General features: G+C 41.8%; 1 protein-coding gene across 1 annotated transcript in view; it reads left to right on the top strand.

Annotated features, from left to right (window-relative positions):
• The window catches only part of CYB5R4 (cytochrome b5 reductase 4), a 190,635-nt gene that overhangs the window by 25,076 nt on the left and 145,243 nt on the right, over window positions 1–20,316 (top strand). The window contains exons 3-5 of the mRNA XM_077487313.1: window positions 717–817; window positions 1,191–1,275; window positions 19,757–19,798. Coding sequence (XP_077343439.1) covers window positions 717–817; window positions 1,191–1,275; window positions 19,757–19,798 — 228 coding nt within the window. The remainder of the gene's footprint in view (window positions 1–716; window positions 818–1,190; window positions 1,276–19,756; window positions 19,799–20,316) is intronic.

The raw sequence follows: 20,316 nt of genomic DNA, 5'->3' as shown, positions 1-20,316 counted from the left end.
TAAACGCCACATCTAAAAAAAGAGGGCGATCTTAAAGTGGTTAAAAAGTGAACTTATCACTTGGGAGTTCAAAAAAGGACTGCAGTATATACAATGAGAAATTTCTCTGGTACAGGAACCACTTGTGACTGGTTAGTGAATACAGTCCTTAAAAATTAAAAAGAGCAATCATGAAGACAGTCTGAACATCCAAGACGTTATCGGTACATGCGCAGTGAAGCAATGGCACGTGCGTACCGTTGCCGGCAGCTCCCGCGCAAATGTGCAGGAGTGACGTCATTGCAACTCTGGCTATTTACAGCGCCAGAGCCCGCGATACACAGGAAGTGACTCTGGGAGCGATGTCGCTGGCCAGAGAGGTTGTATGGGGACTGCTACGGGTGCTTCGATCTAAAGGGAGTATTTCATAATGAGCTAGTATGCTATGCATACTAGCTCATTATGCCTTTGTCTTGCTTTTTTTTTTTTTTTATATTGTGGGTTTACAACCACTTTAACACAGGGTAATTTGTCAACCAAAGTTGAAGTGAGATCATTATGTAACATTGAAATAAAACCTGTATTCTAGAAAAGTCTTATTTGTAAATAGTTTTGGTGTTCTGAAATGGGAGCAGCTTTAAGTTCTTGTATTAAATTAAGGTAAATATGATCATATATTGGTGATGTCCTTTTATATAATTGAGTTGCAGGCCATTTATGTATTTTATTTGTTACAGGGCTTGTATATAATGTCACTCCTTACATGGAATATCATCCAGGAGGTGAAGATGAGTTAATGAAGGCAGCAGGAGCAGATGGTACACAACTTTTTGATGAGGTACACAGATAACATAATATGTATTTTACATTTAAATTGTATGTTATTGTTTTAAAGTCAATATTTGCATTGTTACCGTTCACAATTCAAAGTGACTAGTTTTGTTAAAAAGAAAGAAAGAAAGCTGGCAGCAAGTATAAAATAGCATAACCGCAGCAACTTTCATTCCCCTCCGCTAGAGCAGGATATTCAGAACACAAAAAGCTCCAGCACTTGCTGGTAATGCCCAAGCTTCCCCACTCCTTTGTTTCATACATATTCTTTTTGATAATAAAGCAGCCTGTTATAGTGATTGTCATAATGATGTTTACTGTATTTGCTCATTTGTACTGATTTGATACAGCGTATGATATGAGATGATTATGTTTAATAGGTTCATCGTTGGGTCAACTATGAATCCATGCTGAAAGAGTGCCTAATTGGGAGGATGGCTGTCAAACACGCTTCATTGTTGAAAGGTAATGATAGAATAGGTCACTCTTGAAAATCTTGGTTGTTATGTCCAAATAATGATATTTTCATTCTAAATCAAAGAACCTTTAAAGATGTTCTAAAATAAAAATGTAATATATTTCAGTTTACCAGTCCTTTAGATGAGGTACCTGCACTGATTTTCTTTTTTTCTGGCCTTTTTTCCATTTAGTTTTACCCTGTAATCCTGCAAATATCTCCTGTCCTGTCATGTCCTGTACGTTCTATTATTTACTAATCTCTTTTCTTATATTGATATTTCACAGGAAAGCATAATGTATATGGATACTGTATGTTTATGTAAGTTTTATAAAATGTTATGTTATTGCTTACTGTTAAATTGCATTGCATTTCCTTTGTTTTTGTTTCACTATTTTTTCCCCAGCATTTATTTTCAGGTATCGTAATTTTACAGTGAAGAAGTGGTGATAATGTATGAGTCATATAGGTATAAGAAGCATAATTGTGTTTTTTTTTTTTTTTTTATATTATCGTTGTTTTTAAGAAAAGTTAAAATGTTAGCTGCCAGTGCCACTGTGTGTGAGTGCAAGCAAGCCTCATTCTGCTTCAATTTCTCTTGCACCTGAAAAACTATCTCTGCCCATCAGAAGCCCTAAATGCCACATGATGCAGAAGTGACTTCCATGAACCAGTTTCTTGCCAAAGCCTTGTCTGCTAAAAGGGTTCAGTCCAAGAATCGAGATCCCAAACATAAATCGGCTACCTTTTGGAGGCAGAATACTCCCTCTTTCTAATGTTGTCACAGGCTGCCCCGCAAGTGACTCTAAATACCCAAGCTTACACCACTACATCTAAAGCAGTAGTGAGCAACTGGAAATTGATGGAGTGTGATCCCCAACACCTTCAGAGATCCTCACAATAGCAGTGCATTTTTGGGCCTCAACACAGTATATCACAATGCACACTGAGGAAGTTGGAGTACAATAACCCCAGCATTGGTGTCAAAGGACACAATAACTCTCCCCCCCCACATTGAGATCAGTGGATGCAATAAAAACCCCAACTTTGATGTCAGGGAATGCAATAATGACTCCCAACGATGTCAGTGAACATGGAGGAGGTGGAATTCTTATGGGTAGAGTTCCAAAGGGATTAAACTTAGGGGAAAATACTGTATGATATAGGCCCCCTAACCTGAGGAAGGAGGGGGAGACAGATCTCCTATCACAATTTGGATTAGCAGCAAGGATGGGAAGTGTTTGTTATAATGGGGGATTTTAATTATCCAGGCATAGACTGGGCGGAGGGCACCACACATTTGACTAAGGCTCGCCAGTTCCTAAATGTCTCGTAGGACAATTTCATGGGTCAGATGGTAGCTACACCAACTAGAAACAAATCTTTACTAGATCTACTGATTACCAACAATACAGACCCGATCATGGATGTGGAAATATGGGGCAATTTAGGAAACAGCTATCACAGGTCATTGGATTCAGTATAAATCGCACAGCTAGGAAATATAAGGGGAATACAAAGACTCTGAATTTCAAAAGAGCCAACTTCCCTAAACTATGAACCTTGCTAGAAGATATAAATTGGGATAAAATCTTAGGAACAAAGAACACAGAGGAGAGATGGGTTTGCTTTAAGAGCATACTAAATAAGGGCAGTAACCAGTGCATCAGATGGCTTGCATCCGAGGGTGCTTGGGGAACTCAGTCAAGCAATTGCCAGACCATTGTTCCTAATTTTTACTGCCAATGTAGCATCAATATTTAAAAAGGACCCAAAATACATCCCTGGGAATTGCAGACCAGTTAGCCTATCATCAATAGTATTCAAGTTCTTGGAGGGGATGATAAGGGACTATATACAATATTTTAGTAATCAAAACTGTATCCTGTAAAGGAAGACCCGTAGCTGTGGTGTATCTGGATTTTGCAAAAGCATTTGACACAGTTCCCCATAAACGTTTACTGCACAAAATGAGGTCCGTTGGCATGGACCATAGGATAAGTACATGGATTGAAACCTGGCTACAAGGACGAGTGCTGAAGGTGGTGATAAATGGGGAGTACTCAGAATGGTCAAAGTTGGGTAGTGGGGTTCTACAGGGTTCTGTGCTGGGCCCAATCCTATTTAATTAGTTCATAAATGACCTGGAGGATGGGGTAAACAGTTCAAGCTCAGTATTTGCAGATGATACTAAGCTAAGCAGGGCAATAACTTCTCCGCAGGATGTAGAAACCTTTCAAGAAGATCTGAACAAATTAATGGGGTGGGCAACTACATGGCAAATGACGTTTAATGTAGAAAAATGTAAGATGATGCATTTGGGTAGCAAAAATATGAATGCAATCTACTCACCTAGGGGGTGAACCTCTGGGGGAATCTAGGTTGGAAAAGGCATGCAATGCCAAGCTGCTGCTGACTACAAAGCAAATAGAATATTGGCATGTACTAAAAAAGGGATTAACTCCAGAGGCAAAGCAATCATTTTCCCACTCTACAAGACTCTGGTCTGGCCACACCTGGAGTATGCTGTTCAGTTCTGGGCATTTTCAATATCAATATATATTGGTGCTTATTAATATATATGAATCAATAAGTGAGTGAACAATGCGTATAAAATTACACTCAAAGGAACAAGAAACAAACAATACTTTGTAAAACTAAAGTCCCAAATATGAGATGAAAGTTTTGAAAAAGCAATCCAATTATGATTCAACCGAACCACCACCTAAGTGACGATACCACCACCTTGATAGATGTAGGCTTACCGGATGGTGTTGACCCAAATTAACGTATATTCTAAGGGTCATGCGTGCTTATCGCTCTGGTTGTGGGGAACAAACTTCCCGGGTTCCAAGTTGGTCAACCTCAATGTGGAAAATGCCTTCCTCCAACTCCTGGACATACCCGATCCTTTCCACTTAAAAAAGATCTCCGACACCAGCTGAAATACATATAGGGCAAAAGAATATGGCCAAATAGCGTGATACCGTTTAAAAAATATTTATTTAAAAAAATAGTAACAAACTTACATTAGTTTAGTTACTCAAGCGCTTATCAATATCTGGTTACCCCAGATGATGTCCAAGTGGACGAAACGCGTTGGGAGGACTCCGCTACTGCCTATTTTTTATTGATAAGCGCTTGAGCAACTACACAAATTTAAGTTTGTTACTATTATTTTTTAAATATTTTTTAAAAGGTATCACGCTATTTGGCCATATTCTTTTGCCCTATATGTATTTCGGCTGGTGTCGGAGATCTTTTTTAAGTGGAAAGGATCGGGTATGTCCAGGAGTTGGAGGAAGGCATTTTCCACATTGAGGTTGATCAACTTGGGACCCGGAAAGTTTGTTCCCCCCACAACCAGAGTGATCAGCATGCATGACCCTTAGAATATATGTTCATTTGGGTCAACACCATCCGGTAAGCCTACATCTATCTAGGTGGTGGTTCGGCTGAATCATAATTGGATTGCTTTTTCAAAACTTTTATCTCATATTTGGGACTTTACTTTTACAAAGGACTTTTACAAAGGATTGTTTGTTGTTCCTTTGAGTGTTATTTTATACACATTGTTCACTCACTTATTGATTCATGTATATTAAAAAGCACCAATATATATTGATATTGAAAATACTCTTTTGAGGTGTAGATCAACAAAAATCATATGAGTATTTCACGTATAAGTTTAATTTTTACACAGATTCACGTATTGTTATTTTTTTATACAGCGCTACACTTTATATATTCTTTATTTGATTTGAGCTAAAGTATCAATTTTTGCTTTTATTTGGATAGCACAGTGTCACTTTTGGGTTACACGTCCAGTTCTGGGCACCAGGCCTCAGGAAGGATGTACTGGAAATGGAGCAAGTACAAAGAAGGGCAACAAAGCTAATAAAGGGTCTGGAGGATATTAGTTATGAAGAAAGGTTGCGAGCACTGAACTTATTCTTTCTGGAGAAGAGACGCTTGAGAGGGGATATGATTTAAATTTACAAATGCCATACTGGTATACTTACATACTTTTTTGTGGAAGGGAGTTTAACAAGACATGTGGACACTCATTAAAATTAGAATAAGAGGTTTAACATTAAACTAAGTAGAGGGTTCTTTACAGTAAGAGCGGCAAGGATGTGGAATTCCCTTCCACAGGTGGTGGTCTCAGCGGGGGCATTGATAGTTTCAAAAAACTATTAGATAAGCACCTGAACGACCGCAACATATAGGAATATACAATGTAATACTGACATTTAATCACACACTTTGGTCGGTGTCTTTTTTTTTTTTTTTCCAACCTCACCTACTGTGTAACAAGCATGGTCAGATATACTGCCCTCAGCCTCAGTCAGCTTGCAACAACCCATTCCTGCTGCTAGACACCCACTTTCTCAGGTATCTGTCAGGAACCAGGAATCAGACTGAGACAGAAGTGCAGTAAAAATCACACTATTTAATAAAATGGTAAAATGGTGTAAACAGAGCAAACCTAGTCAAAACATAGCCAGAGTTCGGTAACGAGGATGGGTAGTCAGAACAAGCTAGAGAAACAGGAGTCCAGAGGTTAGCAAAGTCGGGTGCAGCAAACAGGATCAGGAACCAGAAGGGAAATCAGCCAAGCAAAAGTCTTTCACAGGAAAACGCAGCAGAGAGAGTCCAGATATGTTGACCAAGGCAAAGACACAGAAGATCTGATCTATGCAGCTGACGAGCAGGAAATGAAGACCAGGTGAGTCATTGTGAAATGAAGAGTGCTGACAATTAACCAACATCTGAGCACAGAGGTCTGAAAAGGAAGGGCTGAGCCCAGCCCTGACAGTACCCCCTCCTCAATGACCCTTCCCCCTCGGAGGACCACCAGGTTTGAAGGGAGAATGTCTATGGAAAGCACAAAGGATGACAGGAGCATGTACATCTGAGGATGAAATCCAAGAGTATTCCTCCGGGCTGTACCCTTTCCAATGAACCAGGTACTGTATGCTCCCATGGAACCTACGGGAATCAATGATAGATGGTATCTCATACTCCTCATGGCTCTCAATCTGAACAGGGTGAGGACGTGGTACCGAGGTGGTGAAGCGGTTGTATACAAAAGGTTTTAATAAGGAGATGTGAAATACATTTGAAATACACATATTAGAAGGAAGGTCTAAAGTGTAAGCCACTGGGTTGATCCTATGGAGAATACGTAAAGGCCCAATAAACAGTGGTGCCAGTTTTAATAAGGCAACACGGAGTCGGAGGTTGCAAGATGACCCTGTCCCCAACTTGGTAGGAAGTTGCAGGTAGGCTTCTGCAGTCAGCATGGAGTCTGTACCTATCACTGGCACGTTGCAAGGACTCTTGGATCTGTACCGAAGTATAATGAAGACCACGGAGATGCTCCTCCAATGCAAGAATGCTCTGAGGAACAAATTAATCAGGCAACATGGATGGTTGGAAACCATAATTAGCCCTGACTAGAGACAATCTGGAAGTGGTATTGATGGCACTATTGTGAGCAAACTCTGTCCAAGATAAGAGGTCTGACCAGTTGTTATGGTGGTCAGAAATGTAGCAACGTAAAAACTGCTCCAAGGACTAGTTGGCTCGTTCTGCGGCCCCATTGGACTGCGGATGATATGCAGTGGAGAATTAAAGCTGAATTCCCAACTGTGAACAAAAGGCTCTCCAAAACCTGGACACAAACTGGCTAACCCTGTCCCTGCAAAAGATCTCCCTTCCAAAAAATGGAAGCTAGTTCTTTGGATGTGTACAACATTTTAAGAGGAATACAATGAGACATTTTTGAGAACCGGTCAACCAACATAAGGATAGCTTTGTTGCCCTGAGAGTTGGGCAACTTCACAGTGAAACCCATAGACAGGTGGGTCCAAGGCCTCTCTCCATTGGGCATTGAATGTAGGAGGCCCACTGGAAGGTGTCTTGGTGTCTTACTCTGAGCACACACGGAACAAGCGGCTACGAAGGTGGCTAAATCGGTGTGTAGAATAGGCCACCAGAATTGTTGAAAAATGAGTTGATTCTTCCCTGGGTGGCCAGCAGCCTTGGGAGAATAAGTCTGGAGCACACCAGTGTGAAGACTCTCAGGGACAAAGCAGCAGTCACAAGGTTTCTCAAGAGGAGAATGGATCTGAGCAGCAAGAATTCTGTCACCCAAAGGTGAAGGGAGACTGATACGAACTGTAGCCAGAATACGATCACGAGGAATCACAGGAACAGGAACAGACTCCATCTTGGAAAGGGAGGAAAACTGTTGTGACAGTGCATCAGCCCTTACATTCTTCTTACCAGGTAAGAACTAAACTTAACATAATTAAAGCTTGACAAGAAAAAAGCCCATCGGGAGAGGCATTTAGCCTCAGACAAGAATGTGAGATTCTTATGGTCAGTAAGAATGAGTACTGGCACCGTGGTACCTTCGAGGAGATGCCTCCATTCTTTAAGGGCTAAAATGGTCACTAATGACTCTCTGTCCCCAATCTCATAATTGCATTCCGCAGGAGATAATTTCTTGGAAAAGTAGCCGTAAGGATGCATAGCGCTCTCAGAGGTAGGATGTTGAGACAGCAGGACACCAACTCCAGTCTCAGATGCATCAACCACAAGGATGGAAGGTACCATAGGATCAGGATGCACCAACACAGGAGCAGAAACAAAAGGCAGCCTTGAGACTCTCAAAGGCATTAATGGAATCCGGACACCAATTCTGAGGGTTACCGTCCTTTCTGGTCATATCAGTCAGGGGTTTGACCAGAGACAAGAAGTTACGAACAAACTTCTGCTAATAATTGGCAAGCCAAAGCCAAGAAAACGTAATGGACATAAACCCATGGGTTGGGGCCACTGTAGAATTGCCGACAGTTTCTATGGGTTCATCGAAATGACATAACCCAGGAATTTAACCTGTTTACGATGAAATTCGCACTTCTCCCATTTACAATACAGGTTATTATCTCTCAGCCTCTGAAGCACACAGCAGACATCTGTGTGGTGGCTCTCTAGGGAATTGAAAAATTAGGATATCGTTGAGAACAACCACCATAAATAGATGCAACCAATCTCGGAGGACATTGTAGATAAATTCCTGGAAAACTGCCAGAGCAGTTTGGTAAAGACCAAATGACAGTACAAGGTATTCATATTGGCCAGTTCTGGTATTAAACCCACTTTTACATTCATTGCCCTCCTTGATCGTGAGATTGTATGCTCCTCGCAAATCAAGCTTTGTGAAAACCGTTGCTCACTTGAGGTGGTCAAATAACTCTCTGATCAATGAAATTGGGTCTCAATCGTGAAGTGATTGAGACCCCTATAATCAATACAAGGTCTCAGTTCACCAATCTTCTTTTTCACAAAGAAGAAACCAGCACCAGCAGGAGATGGGCATTTACGGATGAATCCTTGAGACAGTGTGTCAGAAACATACTCATTCATGGCTTTGTCCTCTGACAGACAAAGGATAAACCTGGCTACGAGGGGGTTTGGCACCAGGTTGAAGCTCAATTGAGCAATTATTTGACCAGTGTGAAGGCAAACTACCGGCTTGATCTTTTGTTAAAGATTTTGCTAAATTCGCGGTACTCCTTTGGCAGGGAAGAGAGTTAAGAGATGCACGAAACCTTAGCCACTTTCTTAAAACATGTCTTTCTGCACGAAGCCAATCAAGAGGGGTTGTGACTCTGTAACCAAGGATAACCAATAATCACTGGAAAATGAGGTGAGCATATTACTTGGAATTGGACTATTTCATGGTGAAAAGCCCCTACAACCATGGTCAATGGAGCAGTCTCATGAGTCACATGGGCAGGCTGTAGCAGTCTTCCATCAATGGCCTCAGTGGCAAGTGGCGTGGCACGAAGCTGCAGCGAAATCGAGTCCTTAGACACAAAGGCACCATCAATGAACAGGCCTACAGCCCCAGATTAGAGACTGTATCTTGATGGACGACTCAGACCAAGAAAGGGTCACTGGAACCAGGGGCTTATCCTTCTGGGTAACTGGGGATGAAACAATGCCACCTAAGGTCTGTCACCTACAGGACCTTAGGTGCAAGCATTCTCCTGGATGGGTAGGACAAGGCACAATCTCTCTGCATGGGTTCTACTTCACTGGCAGATTCAGTACCAGGAGGTATAGAAGGTGAGGAAGGCATGAGTGGGACTTTCAAATCTTTGATAAAAATGTACAGGAGGCTTCCGCAAGCGCTCCTTAAAGGAAGGTCTTTCTCAGAGTCTGGAGTCAATGAGAACAGCAAACATGATCAACCTCTCCAGCTCAGTGGGTTTGTCTCGGGCTGCTATCTCATCTTTGGTATCCGAAAGACCATGAGAAAAAGCAGCCACAAATGCCTCATTGTTTCAACCAACCTCTGCTACCAGAATAAGGAATTCAATGGCGTAATCGGCAACAGTTCTTCTACTGCTTGATGGACATGAGGCTCTTGGCAGCAGAAGTGGAGTGTGCGGGAAGCGTCAAATACCCTTTTAAAGGAAGCCACAAACTCAGGGTAACTCGGGACAACAGGGTTTTACATCTCCCATAGAGGGTTTACCCAGGCCAGGGTTCTCTCAGAAAGCAAAGAAATCACAAAGCCCACTTTTCTTCTATCCATGGGAAACGCCTAGGACAGCATCTCAAAGTATATCCCAATCTGGTTGAGAAACCCTCTGCATTGACCTGGACCCCCCCCCTTTTTAGATGTAATATTTGAGGTGGGTGCCTGCACAGACTGGCGTGTCAGCAGGGATGGCCTGCAACACCATCCATAACGCAATGGCAAACTAATCCCTACAGTGATCCTGCTCATCCAATCTAGAAAAAATATTATCAACAAGTGGATTGCCTGCATCTTCTGAATTCATGGCCTTCGCCTACTGACAGGAACCATGAATCAGATTCAGACAGTGCAGTAAAAATCACACTATTTAATAAAATGGTATAAACCGAGAAAACGTAGTCAAAACATAGCCAGAGTTCGGTAACCAGGACGGGTAGTCAGAACAAGCTAGAGAAACGAGTCCAGAGATCAGCCAAGTCGGGTGCAGCAAACAGGATCAGGACCCAGAAGGGAAGTCAGCCAAGCAAAATTTTTTCACAGGAAAATAGCAGAGTGTCTGGATTTGTTGACCAAAGCGAAGGCACAAAATATCTGATCCATGCAGTTTAAATAGTTTGCAGAGCTAGCTGATGAGTAGGAAATGAAGACTAGGTGTGTCACTGTGGAACGCAGAGTGTTGGTAATTAACCGACAGCCGAGCACAGAGCTCTGAGAAGGAAGGCCTGAGCCCAGCCCTGACAGTATGTCCCTTTCCATCATCCCATCAACCACAATTACAGCCCAGTATACCCTGCTACCAACTGTGTCAATACCCTGTTTCCACTTGCTGCAACCACCCTGCCTTTAACCGATTGAAGATTACCTCTTCTCCTCTGCCTGCAACAATCCCACAAAAATCGTCCTTGGCAACCGCTCCCTCTTTCACTATCCCTCAGCTCTTCTATTCCATCAGCTGCACCCCCTACTTGCAGTCCTGCATTCACATACAGAACTTCAGTGGTTAAACCCAAAAAGAATCATAAGTTTGCTCCAGTCTGCCTCCACGTGAGCCAGTGGGGTTAGGCCTGCTTCTGACAGCCCTGAACATGCTGCCCAGCCTGCTGATCCAGTGCCTGCTGACCTGTACCGGTGCCCAGCCTGATGGTCCTTTTGCCCGCTGCCCAGGCTGATATGCCACTGCCCACTACCCAGCCTGATGTACCCCTGCCCAGCCTGATGTGCCTCTGCCCACTGCCCAGCCTGCTTTCCAGCTCGCCTCTGGTGATCTTTTGACCAATGACCAGCTTGATTTTAATAATCCTCTACTTACCAGCCAGCTGGGTTCTACTGACTTTGTACCTACTGCCCAGCTGGATTATCTTACAGAGGGTAGGAATCCATCTGCCACTGGGTCTGACACTTCTGAGTCTTCGTGTACCTGGTATGGGTTACCTGTTTTTTGCCTAAGATTCTTTTTTTTCAATTGCCTCATTTGGGTCCCTTTTACAGTATGTTGCTCCGATGGCGTCAAAGCCTGGTGGTCCGGACATACCCTTCACAATTGGTAGCTACATTTGCCTTCACGACCTTGTAGTGGTGAGCCCCAGGGGAGGTGCAGAGTGCCATCTATGCCTTGTCACGACCTGGATGTGATTGCCACAACTCCAGGTGCATTAGGGAACCCGTGTCGTGTAACCAGTGCCTTGGGGAAACCTAGACGACCGTTGATGTGTGGAACAAGTCCTGGACACCTTGAAGGCTTCACGATTGTAACCAGACATTCCGGTGTCAGAGTTCCGGTGTTCTCCCTAAGTTTGTGAATCACCCATGGTACCCCAGCATTGGGATGTCTACTGTCTTGAGGGATCAGATGTCCTGTGTCTCTGAGAATCTGGCCAAAAAGCTACCTAGCCAGTTGTCTAACCCCAGCAGTGGGGTACTTAGCCAGTCACCATTCCCAGGTGGTGGGACACCTAGCTTATTGTTGGATCCCTGCAGCAGGGCATCTTATTTGGAACCTGGCACTCCTTTTTTGGCTTATGAAACATTTTTTTTTTTTCTCCGGAATTATGCAGCAACTAAGTATCAGTTATAGAATCTTTCAGCTGTGGCTGGTTGGAGCATCCGGTGGTCACTCCTTAGAGGGGGTGTACTGTCAGGAAAGGATTCACCTGCTGGTGCCACTGTGTGGCTCCCAGATTTTTAGGCTGCAATTCCAATGTCCACCAGCGGGTGTCTCTCAGCAGTCAGAAGCTGACATCTACTGCAATCAGTCATCACTTGATGCTGATTGCAGGAAGTATATTTAAACCTTATGCATGCTATTTCTCACTGCCTTGGTATTGTCTCCATGTGCACCTGACCTGTGTTCCTGAATCCTGCATCTTGTTTCCTGATCCCGACCCTGCAGCCTGATCTATTCCTGCCTGCTTACTCCGTCTCCTGGTACCCTCGCCCTGCCCTGTATTGTTCCCAGCTTCCTCTGCTTGATCTCCCTTGTATGACCCTGGCTCTGTTATGATTATGATCTGCTTATACTATTTTCTGTATATATATTTGATTTAGGCAGTCATTTATTGTGTGTTCTCTGTTTGGTTTGTGTTACACTGTTTGCTATATTGGAGGTGTGTTTTACTTTGTGTTATTCACTTATCTTTTAATAAATTATATTATTTTACACTTTACCTGTGCTTTGTATTCTCTGTAACGGTCCACACATTTCTGGTGAAACCAGTCCCTGACACCCCGCAAAGTCCCATTATTGAAAAAACATGTGTTGAAGAGGTTACAATTTGCCAAAGAACTCATTGACTGCCCTAAAGAGAATGACGCAACATTTTATAGTCTGATGAAAACAAGATTGTTCTTTTTGGCTCTAGTGGCTGCAGACAGTTTGCCAGATGACCCCCAAACACTGAATTCAGGCTACGGTATACTGTGAAGACAGTGAAGCATGGTGGTGCAAGCATCATGATAGGGGATATTTCTCATGCTATGGTGTTGGACCTATTTATCACATACCAGGGATCATGGATCAGTTTCAATACACCAGATACCTTGAAGAGGTCATGTTGCCTTATGCCGAAGAGGAAATACCCTTTTTAACCTTTTCGCTGCCAGGGCCTGCGTTCCACTTTTAAACGTAGCTGGTCGGACCATTTTTGCAATTTTGACATTGCTTTTTTTATTTTTCCCATAACAGCTTGTAAAAGTATGTAAAAGACCTTCCAACCCTTATTTTTTTCTGAAAGCATATGACCATTAGAATAAAAATAATGTACTGCTGATTTTTAGGATACAATGATATTTGGGCAAATGTTTATCAAAATAAATTATTGGTTGTTAAAAACAGCACCTTTTACAAAATTCCTATGAAATATAAAGGCTAACCTGTAATGAGTTAATAAATAACACATATTTGTAAAATATAAATTTTGCCTTTTTGCAAAATGGTGAAGATCGAACATACACAAAAATTTAAATATCCAAATTTCTCTAAAAATATATTTTCTGAAAATATATGAGCTGTAGAATAAAATGAAGGTGCTACTGATTTTAAGACCCTGTGATATGTGCAAATTTTTATCAAAACGCTATACTGTATTGAGGCTGCTGCATTGAAGGCAATGGTGAGGCTGCTGCATTGATGTCAAAGGTGAGGCTGCTCTGCATTGATGTCAAAGGTGAGGCTGCTCTGCATTGATGCCAATGGTGAGGCTGCGAATGGACATTGACCCTTATTTTGCTTCAAAGTTCCTGTACATTTTTTTACAGAAAATTCCCTCTTAAAATGAATGTGCATGTTATACGCCGATAAATACGGTATTCACAAAAAATAGTCTAAAATCATTAACAGATATAAACACAGCAAATTCTGCAAAATTCCTAATAAATATAAAAGCTTAACCTGTACTGGGTTAATAAATAACAAATATTTGTAAATTTTAAATTGCGCCTTTTTGAGAAATGGTGAAGATCGGACATAAGCTAAAATTTCTCTAAAAATCTGGAGGTTTTGCTGTTCACTTACAGCTTTTAGAGTTTGTAAAAGACCCCTCAAACCATATATATCTTTTGAATGGGCATGGCCATTAGAATAAAAAGAAGGTGCTACTAATTTTTAAGGTACCACAATATTTGCACAAATGTTTATCAAATTTAATATTTTCGATTAAAAATACACTAAAATCATTATTTAGTAGATTCATACATGGCAAAATGTACAAAATCCCTACTAAATATAAAAGATAAAACTGTTTTGAGTTAATAACAAATATTTGTGCAATTTAAATTTGCGCCTTATTGTGAAAACTGAAGGTGCGCAAAACAGTGAAAAAAAAACAATTTGCTCCAAAAAGCTGGATGTCACCATTTTGTCCTTACAGCTTTCAGAATTTGTAAAAGACCCCTCAAACTATAGATTTTCTGAAAGTACATGACCTATAGAATAAAAAAAAAATTCTACCTTTTTTTTTTTTTTTTTTTTAGGCCTCGCAATAGTTGCGCAAATGTTCATCAAAGTGCAATTTTATTAAAAATCCACTATATAGTGGTGGCTACATACATGGCAATGTTTACCAAATTCATGCAAAATTCCTACTAAATAAAAAAGGTAAAACTGTATTGAGTTAACAAATATTTGTAAATATTAATTTGTGCTTTTTTTTTGTGAAATGGTGAAAACTGAAGGTACGGAAAACTGTAAATACACTTTACTCTAAAAAATCTGGAGGTTACCATGTTTCAGCTTTCAGAATTTGAAAAGACCCCCCCCCCCCCCCCCCCATACATTTTTCTGAAAGCACATGACCTGTAGAAAAAAATGCTATTGGTTTTTTTTTTTGGGCCCTGCAATAATTGCACAAATGTCAAATCGCTATTTTCACTAAAAATACACTAAAATCATTATTGGTGCACATAAGCACAACATAACTTACAAAATGCCTGCTAAATTTCTACTAAAGCATCATTCACATGTGGCATACTTAAAGTGGTTCTGCACTGAGGAAAAAAAAATATTTTTTATGTTTAAGCTTTAAAATGTATCTCTTTAAATAAAACCGCTTACTTTTCCTGCATTTGTCAGTGAAGCATGTCCGTTTTTAGTCCAAAGTTTGCTTTTTATTCTTATTGTTCGGCAGATGTCATTTTTCTTGTGGGCATTTGAAGCCCACAAGCAATAACTTCCGCCTTTCTTCCTTTGTTAGGAACCAGCATGCTTTGCCGGTTCCCATGCATGCTCAGTAGCTACAGCTACGAGCGGTGTAATTCAAGAATGTTAGGACAACGGGCGGTGTAGTGTCACATTTTGCTGCCTATCACAGGATGCTGCGGAAGTGACGTTGCCGCCAGAAATTGCGTACTGCGCATGCGCGATGCGTTCCAAACACTCGCGCCATGCGTTCCAACATAGCAAATTACCGCCCCCGTTCTCATGTGAAGCCAAACGTGGCCGGCGTGATGACATCACGTCGGCCAAATCTCGCGAGATTTCGCAAGTGTTAGCCGCAATGACTCCTGGGATTACTCGGACGAGATCCCAGGAGACAGTGCGGGGATCAGCGGAAGTGATGCTGATCCCCGCATAAACCCCGCCCATAGCCGCAGGGGAAGAAGAAAACAAGTGCATAGAACGAAAGGTAGGAGAAATAAAAATAAAAATGAAGGGGCATTGTGCAATATGTGGAGGTTAGGAAAAACAATAGCACTAGGATACAAAAATGTGTGCAGAACCGCTTTAAGTGTATGCCCTTGGAGGGCCATATTTACTTGCATAGCGATGCACAGAACATGTGCATCCCCATGCAGGCAATTCCATTTATGTCAATTGGGATGCAATGGCTGCACAGGCATAGCCACTGCTCCCAATCTGACATCCGTGTGATTGCACGACCCCCCGAACGCAGACAGTGTGAGCTCAGGGACATGCACCCAGCCCAACATGTAAAATTGGGAGCATCGGCTCTGTTTGCGCAGTTGCTACATCGCAAATGACATCTATGGGACTGCCTGCACAGGGATGCACGGAACACTTGTGCATCCCTATACAGGTAAGCACAGCCTTCCAGGGGTGTACGCTGTGTATGCCCTGTGTGAAAATGGCCTTAGGTCCCTTTTACATCAAGGGACAGGCGGACTGATTTATCTTTTGAGACTGAGAAAGGGACTTGGGAAAGTAGTAGTACCTTTTTGTCTGCAGCCTATGCTCCACATTACATAACTAAAAAAGAAGTCACTCCTCAATCATTCATAAACTGAACTGAACAATTGGTTTACTATGCTCAGTTATCAGTAGTCACAGGAGCTATCAGTAGTGATCACTGCCTGTGTCCACTGTAGTACAGGGAGGGAACTGGTAAAAACGTTTGCCAAGCCCCCAGCTCTAACCTCACCCGCACCGCTGCACCCCACCCCCTCCCTGCTCTCCAGCCTGTTAGCTGAGTGTCGGGCAGCAGCTGCAGGCGGCGGTAGGGTAAGGAGGGATGCCGCTCAGAGCAGGGATGGTTTGGTAATGCGGGGGCCGTTGTGGGGGGGGCAACTGGAGTGGCCGGGGGGCAAAGTGAGATCCCCTCTAAGCACCTGCAGAACCTGAAGCTGGCGGGAGTGGCAGAGCAGGGAATCCAGCTTCTGAGAGCAGCTTCAGGTTTGCTTGGGGGAAGGAAATCGGTGCTGGGGGGGGGGGGGGGGGGAGATGGAGGGGATAGGAAGGAGAGTGGGGGGGTGCTTAAATAAAAGGGAGTGGTGGGAGGTGGAGAGGCTGGTGGTCAGCCCAGTGGATTGTAATCCGCCCTCTGTTTCCAGTAGCAGAGGAGAAGGTGCTTGTAGGAAGACAGCAGCTCCTAATGTATGCAGCAAATGCTGCTAACAGTGTGTTGTAGTCCCAGTCACCAGACTGCATGATGATGATGGTTTGTTTTAACAAAGCTGGCCCTAATGAGGTATTTCAGGTGACAGGAAATCTGGAGTTTTTCTTGTGTCTTCTTGTCTTTAATATGATAATATACAGTATTCCATCTATATAAATAAGGAATGGAGATATTCTGGACAGCCGCACTCCGGATTGAATAAAAAGTAAAAAGTAGTATTCCATCTATAGTTATGATCGTAGGCAATAAAAATATCCTAGTTCTTAATTCAAAAAAATCTTGGTCTGAATTAATATAACTTTTGAACTAAACATCCATGCAAGCTTGGGAGACTTTTGCTGCGCAGCAACATTTTAAGAGCCAGTTCGCGTAATATTTTGATTGTGCCTGCTTTGTATTCATCATAATAGGGAATATTTAGCAGTTGTAGCTTGAAAGCAACGTAGAATAATAACCAAACAAGTAGTTCTTTCATTATTAATAAAGTTTGACGTTTTCAAGAGGCTTTTTAAAGAATCTAAGTGGGTGCACAATTTATGATAATGACATGCGGATAAATGCATGGTTGTGGAAGGAAATATAAAATTAGGCTAATTTTCTGTTATTTTCAAATAAACAATGTTTTACATGGGTTACAGATCTGTACCAAAGAGTGAATGTTCATAGCATATGCATTATTCAATTTTAAGCGGTTATAGTGACCATTGTATACTTGTAAAATTTAAATTTTTTGGTTTAGTTTCCAAAGTCAGTGTTTCTCATCATTAACAGTATTTAGCCTCAAGAATGTGTGACTTTTTTGTTAAAGTGGTATTAAAGGTTCAGCTTTTTGTTTTTGAAAAAATAACAAACATGTCATACTTGCTCTGTGCAGTGGTTTTGTACAGAGCAACACCAATTCTCTTCTTCTCGGGGTACCAAGATGGCGCTCCCGCCTTCTCCCTCTTGACCAGTGCCCCCAGTAGTAAGGCGTTTGCTATGGAGACACTGGTGTGTGCTCTCTCCCAAGCCCTACTCTATGCATCCATAGGACACATATAGCCATGGATCGGCCCCGCCCCTCCAATTGTTTCCTCATTGGCTCACTGGCAGTGATTGATCCCACTGCTTTCCCAGCAAATGAGAAGGAAGGCAGTCCTGAGACAGCCGAAGTTCTCGTGCACATCGCTGGATTGAGATGGGGCTCAGGTAAGTATTAGGGGGTGGGGGGGGGGGGGCTGCTGCCACACCCTTCAACCACTTTTAATGTATAGAATTAGAAAACTGCTTAGAGGTGGTGTTGCTTGCCTATACTTCTTCCCTACTCATATCTATGCTGCAAATATCAGATTATGTAAGATGCTGTAAATGGCAGTAGCAATGTTTTTTAAAACTAAACCTGTTTTGTAGATTAGTCTGTTTAAATAAAGCAATCCTTAAAACTTGCAGGCATCTAATGGTAATTTCAAGGACATCTGATGATCTGATTTTTGCATGCCCTCCAGGATCTGTGGGCATGCTATACAGAAGTAATTGATTTCTGCACAAGCTGTATTCTGCCATTCAGCTGCCCAATAACAGAGCCTCAGTGACCAGTAGTTCTCATGGTGGGTTGTGAAGTCAGGCAAAAAATTGACAAGTTCTGTATTTTGTACATCTAAAAACCTAAGGCATGATCTCTGCCTCACAGAAATCAGAGGATTAGTCTATTCACAATACATTGTAGTTAGTTGGATGGATGCAGCACAGATTGTGACCAAAGCTTACTGCAGTGCAATGTAATTTCTTGGGAGTCAATGCATTATCTTACCAGTCACAGCTGAAAAATGGTGACCATGTTCTCCTAATACAAATAACTTCCTGTTTACTACATTGTATCACAGATGACATCTGTCGGTACCAACTAATTCTATATTACTTTCCATTTTTTCCACTGCAGGTGGGGAAAGAACAAACTGTTTTTTAGTTTGAAGAGAGCCAGTCAAACTTTTTTTTTTTTCCTCTACTTTTAGTATGACTCTGTCAGGTCTTTAAAGGATTAGTTCACCTTTTAAGAAAAAAGGAAAAGGTGAACTAACACCCTACAGCCTCCCCACTAGAGGTCGACCGATATATCGGCTATCGGCATCTGCATCGGCCAGAGAAAAAACCCATATCGGTCGACCTCTACTCCTCACCCCTCCTGGTACCCTCTGTACTTCCCTTTTTGTGGGTGATTAGCTCACACTAAACTGATAGAAGGAAAATCTCAATGTTTACAGTTGTTACTGGCATTGTAGGGGATAGCTTCCAGTGGGCATACATGTTCCAGTGACCACTAAGGGGATTTCCTCTCACTTTGGGTGGGGAGATTTTCCAATGACTTCCTGCTATGTCTCTGGGACAGAAAGTAATGGGAAGACCTCCCCAGTCTGCACACTGACCGCAGTATGAGCCTGACAGAGATTTTTCTCTCTTCTGTCCAAAACTAGAAAATGTTTCTGCTGGAGTTTTGCTTCAGTGATGTTGATGCCTTTTTGTATTTCCACAAGCTTTCTTCAGCTTACATATTTTTGACACTGCATACTGTTGTCTGTGGTTTATTGTTATTTATGGTCCCATTGTGGTGATTTCCCTTCTCTTCCTTTTTTATTTTACTAATACAGCTGTTTTTGTTGATGTTGTGTAACTGTCAGATTCACTGTACATATTGCTATTTGACTGCACAATTTCTGTACAATCAACTTTAGATCTATCAAAACTATGTAACATGAAGACCTACCTAAGCTTTCCAATTTGGTAAGCCCGTGCACTACATAATTGTTGTTTGATCTGAAGGACATTGTACAAACAGGTTGCAACAGGCATGGTAAACTTTGTGCTCATTTTCTGTCAGTAATGTTATCACTGGTACAGCAAATAGAGGGAAATATAACAGTGGTTCTAACCCTTCTATACCCTGCCTGAAACTAAAACAATGTTTTGACTGGCACTCCACTTTGGTCATGTACAGTATAATACACTTTAATCAGAAGTTTCACAACTGTCTCTATATCATTGCTATGTTTTGAGAAGGGCATTGTTTTCTTTGTTAGAATCTCAAATACCATTTTTTTTCCTTTACAGCCTTAACTACATCAGACAAGACAGTAGCACAAGAAGTAAATGGTCAGTTTATTATTTACGTATGCATGTGTTGCTTGTTGATATTGTATTGTCCCCTCCTTTGTCATAGTGTTTGACAGGCAATGTGTGCTCAAGTTCCTATTGGCATCTTAGTTGGGTCTTGTAGAAATGTACCCAGGGAGTAGCATTGCACCACAGTAAAATGTTCCTAATGTTAATAGGGCTACATAGTAATTTTTTTGAAGAATAAGACTTTATTGAACATTTTTTTCACAGGATACACTGAGGGCACATACACAGGTCAAATGTGAGCATTAATAAAAACACATAGGCCACATATGAGGACATAAATCAGAGGGCAGGTCTGTCAAATGTGGAACATGGTACCTGTATCGCCTCCTCATAACTAGCAATGGTCAGGTTATGTTGGCAGCATTTTGTGCAATCTAGTAAGACACCTATACCACCTGAATAAAATTTTAATAGTTCCCTATTCTGGACATGATTTGAAAGGCTTGATTTGAATGTGAAATAGCATGACTTTTCCCAATCCAAGGCAG

Source organism: Lithobates pipiens, unplaced genomic scaffold (assembly GCF_037356315.1).
Source record: "Lithobates pipiens isolate NorthernLeopardFrog02 unplaced genomic scaffold, aLitPip1_a1.2 Scaffold_18, whole genome shotgun sequence".
NCBI lineage: Eukaryota > Metazoa > Chordata > Amphibia > Anura > Ranidae > Lithobates > Lithobates pipiens.
This window is presented reverse-complemented; position numbering and strand designations above follow the sequence as displayed.